General features: G+C 40.7%; 1 protein-coding gene across 5 annotated transcripts in view; it reads left to right on the plus strand.

Moving 5' to 3' along the window:
- Positions 1-8,155, plus strand: part of LOC147009510 (fibronectin type III and SPRY domain-containing protein 2-like) — a 113,869-nt gene extending 105,714 nt beyond the window's left edge. For 4 of the 5 annotated variants that reach the window (XM_085861265.1, XM_085861266.1, XM_085861264.1 and 1 more), the window contains exons 14-16: positions 1,028-1,447; positions 1,883-1,920; positions 7,141-8,152. In XM_085861265.1, the coding sequence (XP_085717391.1) occupies positions 1,028-1,447; positions 1,883-1,920; positions 7,141-7,296 (614 nt within the window). In that variant the 3' untranslated portion in view covers positions 7,297-8,152. Of the gene's footprint in view, positions 1-1,027; positions 1,448-1,882; positions 1,921-7,140 lie in introns of all 5 variants that reach the window. The other variant, XM_085861268.1, reaches the window with a different exon arrangement.
- Positions 8,156-9,022: the final 867 nt, after the last annotated feature.

Here is a 9,022-nt window from a genome sequence, read left to right on the forward strand (position 1 = left end):
AATTGTTACAGATTTCATTCGTCCCCTGATGTTGATTGCATATAGGAAGGTTCATTGAAAATGTGTCCATAATTGCATTCTTGGTATTTGAGTACATAATTGCACACCAAGCCTGGTGTTGACTTCATGGTTAGGGTGGTGGGCTTGGGATCCTTAGGTCCTGAGTTCAAATCCTGCTCAGCTGTTGAATTAACACCAGGTGGGGTTAACTTCGACCTGTCATCCTTCCGAGGTCGGCAAAATGAGTGCCAGCATGCTGGTATACTGCGTCGGAGTGGTGACCCGTCCAGGATTGTGCCCAATAGCCGAGGAGACTGCTTAAGCAGCACCAACACTCTGCACAAAGTTTGGTCCCAATGGATGGATGGAATTTGACCTTTTGACCCCACCCCAGGAGTCCAAGGGGTGGGGCCAAAGATGATACTGCTCTCGCACCTTCTTGCCATGTCTTAGTCATAACTGCCAAGTTTGGTGAATTTCTGCACAACCGTTTTGGAGGAGGTAGCATGATGAACGGACAGATGGACAGACAGACAGACAGACGGAGCCAATTACAATATTCCCCCATTTTCCTTTTTTAAGCGTGGGGATCACAACGACAATTCCTAAACCTCTTGGGTATAAACCCAAAGAGGTCCTTGTATGCGAGCTTTCTGTGACCGGTTTGTTACACGACCGGGCACACTTGTGAAACGAGACTTGTTTTTGCTCACATTTTTTTTTGCTCATACTTAAATACACAAAAATCCTATCTCAAATCCATTAATTCAATTGTTCATTTTGATATTTAAACTTACTACTTCTTTTTCAGATATCTGAATTGAAAGTTATAAACAATATAAAAGTTTGAACACTGACAATCATATCTCCCAAGAGTTGCATTTTTATCATTTAACTAAAAGTAGAATTGTCTTAAAAACTTATACATATATATATATTATTTTTTTTTTAACATTTAACACTTAAAACCTATTCGTTGATCCTCGTATCACAGTGTTGCATGAAGCGTAAACGTGTGGTCCCACAGTGCGGCCGAATATCCGGCGCATATGGAAGGAGTTTGACAACTCCGGCAGGCCGAGCGTGCTGAAGTGTGAAGCTGAGGCGAAGCCAGAACCCAAAATCTCCTGGCTCAACCCACAGGGCCAGCTTGTCAATGCTGTTGACCTGCTAAATCACAGCAAACCACCAAATGGACTAATAACAAAAATCAGCAGCTTGAACATCATGGGAGAAGGGCAAGATGGAGTATACATCTGCATGGTGGAGAACAAGTATGCCAAGGTGCAGAAACATTTGATTATTGAGGAGTCTGAAAAGAACAACATCACGCGGTTCAGCAACAAAAGCAAACTGTGGTTCATCGTCGGCGGGGTAGCTGCTGTGATTACCCCTTTGGTTTTGCTGCTGATTGTCTTCAAGTGGAGATGTCAATCAAGTCGAGAAGGTTAAAAATCTATTTCCATGAAAACATGACCCTTTGTTGTGTTTATCATCAAGTTTTGTTGGTGCTGTTCTTCTTGTGTTTTTTAAGCTAGCTCAGCACACGCACGCTGAAGGCAAATCCTTGCACGAAGTGTCTTTCATTAAATTTAACTCCAGAGTTTTCATATCACTCTTCAATATGTTAGATGCCTGCTCAAACTCCTCCAATGGAGAAATTGATATGCTGAGGTAGGCTGGAGCCTGATGGTTGTGACCTCGTTCAATTAAAGATGGTGTTGCTTCATCATAATGTGCATGCCTTACATTAAACCCTAACTCCTTGTCCCATCCCATTACTGATCCAGACCCTCTAAGTCCCACTCCTTCACCTTCTGGAAATAGATCTGTTTAAATGCAATGAGAACGATTGAAAACGCACGTCTCTTCTATTTCACAGGAAGCGTGGCTCGTGCTGAAGCAGTTATTCAAGAACTGGTGAGTCGACATCATTATTTCATTATTTAATACCAATGCAATTTCAAAGCTGTGTTGGATATCTCATTCATCAAGTCCTGGCAGGGTTATCAATTTTTTAGCGATTGAAGCCACACAAATGTATAAACTCTTGGAAGACTAGAGCAACAGAGGATATGCAAGGTTAACCTGACAACAGCAAGGTGAGAAACAGGTGCACACAGAACATGAAATGAGGGCTGTTAGGAAGGAAGGGGCAGTGCTGTAGGCAAGAACATTTGGGTGTTCGGAGGGTTAAGGGGAGTAGGTAAGGATAGTGGTAGGTATAAGATGTCAGTTGAAGACAGATGTGGTTCGGAGGGAAGAATGGATTTTAATTGCATCTTAAAGGGGTTCTACAGGTATGAAAAGGAGGAACAAGGGAATGGAAATGAGCAATAAGCCTGGATTTAAGGTTCACAAGGAAAGGGTCACAAGAAAAATACCTACATTTGTCTTGAAGGAGCGGCTGTAGGCTGGAAGCAGGATGAGAAAGACTAAAACTGAGGAATTGGAAAACTCAGAGTTAAATGACTCGGAAACAACTTTGAATGGATTTTCAGAGATCGAGTCATTGAAGAAGATAAGTAATCTTAAGATAAGATCGAGTCATGCCAAGTAATCCGGATCCGGATCTTCACCAAAGTTGAATCAATTCATCATGGTCACACACCCAACGTGTCCACCAAGTTTCTTTAGAATCTGTCTGCAACTTTTTGAGATATCGTGCTGTATATCGTTGTTGGTCCTATCTCTCAATGGTGAAGAATCACTTTAAAAATCCTAGTAGTCGGATCTGGATCTGGATCTTCACCAAAATCTAATCAGTTCGTCCTTGTCACACATCTAACCTGTCCACAAAATTTCATCCAAATCCGTCCACAACTTTTTGAGACATCCTGCACACAAACAAACAGACAAACAAAACAGACAGACAAACAAATGAAAAATCACTCATGGAGTGACAACTTGGCAAAACAGCACAAAGTAGAATGGCACTCGGTAGAGTGCATACCTCTGCCAGGTGGAACAATTCACGTTTTGTATCCCACTGATGGGCTGGATCCGAACCAAAATCCCATCCACTTGTTCTTGTCACTTCTTCAGCTCATCCACCTTGTTTTGTCATAACTCATCCACAACTTTTTGACATTTTGTGATATATTTAGTTTTTGGCCCTATCTATCAATTTTAGAAATTAGGCCTGTGTTGACCTTTTCACCTTACAATTAATTGGTAGTTGAATTCCATGACCTGACATGGAAATGCTCTTCAAATTTCAAGTCAATCAGATGAAAATTGAGGATTTTAGAAAATTTGGCCCAAATTGGCCTTTTGGCCTATTTTCACCTTTTGGCCTATGTTTACCTCAAAATTAGTAGGTGTTTGAATTCAGTGACCTGAGATGAAAATGCTCTTCAAATTTCAAGTTAATTGGATTAAAATTTAGCATTTTAGAAATTTGGCCTATGTTGACCTTTTGGCCTATGTTTACCTCAAAATTAATAGGTAGTTGAAATCAGTGACCTGATATGCAAATGGTCTTCAAATTTCAAGTTAATTGGATTAAAATTGAGCATTTTAGAAATTTGGCCTATGTTTACCTCAAAATTAATAGGTGGTTGAATTCAGTGACCTGATATGCAAATGGTCTTTAAATTTCAAGTTAATCAGATGAAAATTGACAATTTTAGAAACAATTAAAAAATTTGGCCTATTTTGGATTGACCTTATGGCCTATGTTGACCTTTTGACCTAAAATAACCTCAAAAGTAATAGGTGGTTGAATTCATTGACCTCATATGCAAATCCTGTTCAAATTTCAAGTTAATCAGATGAAAATTGACTTTTAGAAACGATTAAAAAATTTGGCCTATTTTGGGTTGACCTTATGGCCTATGTTGACCTTTTGACCAAACATAACCTCAAAAGTAATAGGTGGTTGAATTTATTGACCTAATATGCAAATCCTGTTCAAATTTCAAGTTAATCGGATGAAAATTGACTTTTAGAAACGATTAAAAAATTTGGCCTATTTTGGGTTGACCTTATGGCCTATGTTGACCTTTTGACCTAAAATAACCTCAAAAGTAATAGGTGGTTGAATTCATTGACCTCATATGCAAATCCTGTTCAAATTTCAAGTCAATCGGATGAAATTTGATGATTTTATACAATTTGGCTCAAATTGACCTTTTGGCCTATGCGGACCTTTTCGGTCGACCAAATTTTACAAAACTTCAATGCAGTACCGTCGCAGGGTCGGTGACATTAATCTCTGAAATTTTTAGAACGGTCGGTTGAGCAGTTTGGGCAGGAGGCGAGCGGATAGACAAACAAATACAAAACAAACAAGTGGTGCCAGGCACAACAAATCCCGCCCATTTTGTAATTTTGACCGATGACCATGACCCCCAAAACTTCGGACCCTACCGATCTTCACAAATATGCATTTTTCACTGTAGGAATGGGTAGGATTATAAGTGACAAATAGAATAAGGTTCACTATAAGCTTAGTTTGAAGTAAATCAGATCATTTTTGATGAAGTTATGAGCGAAAAACGATTTTGATCTTTTCGTGACCTTGACCTTGATCTTTGATCCAATTGGACCCAAAAGTTAATGGGGTCGTCCAAGGTTCATTGCCCACCTGTGGATTAAATTTGATAGTGTTTGCTAAAGCCGTTTTGCCATAAAGTTGCTAACAGACAGACAGACAAATAAAAATGGCCCATAGGGCCAGGACTTGACGAAATTCATAAGTGATCATGACTACCACGAAAAACCGTAGATAGCACTTACCATGTTAAATTAAAATACCTGTCACCTCCGTAATCCGTAACGGATGTGACCAATTTTTAATCCAGTCAAAGATACTCCCCTCCTACGTCCGTGTTTCAAATTTGAAAGGAATCCGTTAAGATTTGGCAGAGACATGAATTTTTGAAAATCGGCCCATGCTAAAAGATACGGATTTTCACGATTTTCAGGAATTTTTCCTGACCTTGACCTTTGACCTTGACATGCCAAAAGTTATAGGGTTCTATTCTGGTGGCCAATAAGTCCATTGGTGAAGTTCCATGACATTCCGACTCGAAATGCGACCTGTAGAGCGAGATGTACACACAAACAAACAAACTGAACCGACCAACATACTTGACAAAATCGCAGATTTCGTCAAGTAATCATAGACTGCTACTTACGAAATCGTCAACTTGACCTCTGACCTTGTCTAATAAAAGCTGTCCCTAGAGAAGGTAGCGACGCAAACCAGAAGTTTCTACGATGATTCTGTACCAAACCATCAAAAATCGAATGTTTGACCTCACTGTGACCTTGACCTTTGACCGATTTTGACCAAAATCTAATCAGCACTAGCCACCACCCTCCTGTATCATGTGGTGTAATTTGACAATGGTAGCTTCTTCCGTTCTCGAGTTATAACTTTTTTTTGGATGTTTGACCTCACTGTGACCTTGACCTTTGACCTTGACATGCCAAAAGTTATAGGGTTCTATTCTGGTGGCCAATAAGTCCATTGGTGAAGTTCCATGACATTCCGACTCGAAATGCGACCTGTAGAGCGAGACGTACACACAAACAAACTCACAAACTGAACCGACCAACGTACTTGACGAAATCTACAACAAACCGGACGATTACAATATCCCACTCCCTCCCTCCGGGGGGCGGGATAACAAACAAACGGAGGTGATGAACATACTTGTTTAAAAAAAAAAAATTGCCAAATAAACAGACAGAAAGGGGTGAAAACATAACGTCCTTCACCTTTGGTGGCGGAGGTAATTCCTGTATTTAAAACATGTCGTTGTAGAAATGACTTCATTTCCATGAAGACCGATATTTAGAAACTCAAAGGTTGGTGTTTAAAGACAGGGGGGGGGCTCCCTTGAGTTTATGGAGGGTTTTAAGGAAAAAAGTAAGGAATATTCGAATATGCAATGATCCTCTAAGGATTTCCTTCCAGAGAAACTCGAGGAAATATTGATGTAAATCCTCAAGAATGCTTCACCTTATGCACCCAGGCCTAGAACCTTAATTACCAGCCCGAAGTGGGTTGTATCTACTTTTGCACATTTATTGTCAATGGAGGTCATGTCAGCTTTCATCCTATCAGACAGGATGTAGTCAAAGGTGAACAGAAAGCAGAACAGAGAAGAGTGAAGAGGTGAGTCTGTGATGAAGTAGGGGATCGACTGGAAGGGAGGGAACGGGGGATTTGAGTCCCGGAAAGGAAATGATAAATGAAGGTGTGACATGTGGGGTATGTCGTGGAAATTAGGGATGGGTCAGAATTTTCATCTCTTTTATTATTATTATTCTTTCAGTGTACATAGGTCAGCAGGTGAAGTTCTGCTTCTGCCTCCGACGACACTATTGGATACAATTAGCTATACCTTCTAGACATTTGACTCATTTGCAACAAGCTCACTATCCTCTGTGCTGAAAACAAAATTCTCTATAAACTGAGGAATTGGAAAACTTGAGAAGAGCCTTCTGTATCATCCATCTTGTCCACCCCATGCATCCTCCCCACATTCCCTTATTTGTCCCCAAGTCTCCCTCCATTTTGTCCTTCAACTCACCTGTTGGTGTACTCTCTCTCTCTCTCTCTCTCTCTCTCTCTCTCTCTCTCTCTCTCTCTCTCTCTCTCTCTCTCTCTCTCTCTCTCTCTCTCTCTCACTCTCTCACTCTCTCACTCTCTCACTCTCTCACTCTCTCACTCTCTCACTCTCTCACTCTCTCACTCTCTCACTCTCTCACTCTCTCACTCTCTCACTCTCTCACTCTCTCACTCTCTCACTCTCTCACTCTCTCACTCTCTCACTCTCTCACTCTCTCACTCTCTCACTCTCTCACTCTCTCACTCTCTCACTCTCTCACTCTCTCACTCTCTCACTCTCTCACTCTCTCACTCTCTCACTCTCTCACTCTCTCACTCTCTCACTCTTCCATGAGCCTTGGCTTTGTGTACAAACAGACCCATAGGAAAGCAAGCTTGTTTTTCTGGTACTGTTTCCTATCACCATGGCAACTGCCAATTTTGTTTTTATGCAATTTTTAATGTATAATGAATCTTAATTTTGATTTCTTATTTTATTTACATAATTCAAAAAGTGCAAACTACATGCATCCCATATTGGAGATGAACTCTGGATTATGTTGTGGTCTGTGTGACAGGGAGATGATGGAGCCAACACCTACCTGACTCCAGGGAAGGATCAATGTCGGGAATCGGACATTCCGTTGTACGAGACATTGCAAATTGAAAGTATTGCCATGTCTCCAGTTCCACCTTCTGCTGAGAGTGAAACTAATGTTTCACAAACTGTCTAGACTCCAGTTCTTCTGTGGACATGCCTCAGCGGTGGAGTGGGGGATGGGAGGGGGGGTTGAGTCTGGAGGGGGTTGTTGACGAACAAAATCACATTTGAGATGAGTGGAGACAAGGAATGAGAGAGAGGAAAAGGGAGGTTAATGTCGTGTCAAAGGGAAGAAATAAAGGGGAAGGACATAGGGAGGAAATGGGAAGAGAAAGGATGGACATGAATGGAACGTATGGGGAAATGTGGGGTGTATCAAAAGGTTTCACCAATCTTACATTCCGACTATTATGTAGATGTCCCAGGAGACACAAACACATCCGTACAACCTTATTCCAGTCCCTTCAACATATGCCACCATGCAAGGCCACATACGATGCATTCTCAAATGAACATTTAGCATTATTTGAGTCATGGAAGCAACATGATGTGCAGGACTTTAAACATGTTATAACAACCCTCATCTCAGAATTAGTCAGGATTACCTTTTCTGGCACATGTTAAGAGTGCTTTCTAATTTGCTGCTTCATAACTGAATTTGCTGAATAATACCAAATATGTAACCTTATCAAATAATTTCTTGAGCACACTCGAACCGCGTTATGGTGAAGCCATCTTGTTAGCCATTCTGTGACAGCTGCCAAGATATTGCTCTCTCTGGCAGGTTAATCGGGTCGAAGCTCTCTCACTCCCTATCTCACTCACTGTGTCTGTCTGTCTCTCTGTCTCTCTCTCTCTCTCTCTCTCTCTCTCTCTCTCTCTCTCTCTCTCTCTCTCTCTCTCTCTCTCTCTCTCTCTCTCTCTCTCTCTCTCTCTCTCTCTCTCTCTCTATCTATCTATCTATCTATCTATCTATCTATCTATCTATCTATCTATCTATCTATCTATCTATCTATCTATATATATATATATATATATATATATATATATATATATATATATATCTCTCTCTCTCTCTCTATATATATCTCTCTATATCTCTATCTCTCTCTCCCTCTCTCTCCCTCTCTCACGCATGGTTCACCTTTACGCATGGATCACCTTTACACATGTGCAGATCTGTAAAACAGACCATTTGTAGATTTACTGGTTGCATTTGATACTGATTTTGCCATAGATTGATGTCACATTTGCCGATGACAATCCACATGCTATGTACAGTATTGCCTTTGTAACTGAGTATATATATATTTTTTATCTCTTCCTCCAAGTAATGAAACATGTACTCGAAAATTGAGTGATCAAAGCACGAACGATGAAATAAATATGCACATTTCGCATCTACTGGTGTTCATTTCTGCTTCCACAGAAAAGGACACCTGCGAATAGAAGGTTCCAAACTAGAGGAAGCTAAAATGTATCCTTTACAAACTCAACACTATGTTGGTAGTTGGCTGTGAAGGTTCACATGTGTTTTACAGCCAATCATGGACTCCCAAAGTCAAGACATGGCTGCCACCATCGAAAATTACTCATGAGGGGAGTTGGGAGCAAGATTTGCTTTTTCAAAATGTAGTTCTGCTCTAAGCAGTCCGAGAGTTTCCATTGGCAGACGAAAAGGAAACAGATGCATCTGGTCAACATGTTGAAACGGTCACTTAACCAATGAAAATGGAAGTGTGACTTTTTTGGGAAGTACCAAAAAAAAAAAACTCACAACCACAAGTGGCAAAAACCATCTTCGAACTGAATCCACTTCCATCTCAAAAACACTTGGCTTACAACAACACAAAGGGCTG

Source organism: Eptatretus burgeri, chromosome 17 (genome assembly GCF_056783735.1).
Source record: "Eptatretus burgeri isolate ZD-2024b chromosome 17, Ebu_testis_v1, whole genome shotgun sequence".
NCBI classification, from domain to species: Eukaryota; Metazoa; Chordata; class Myxini; order Myxiniformes; family Myxinidae; genus Eptatretus; species Eptatretus burgeri.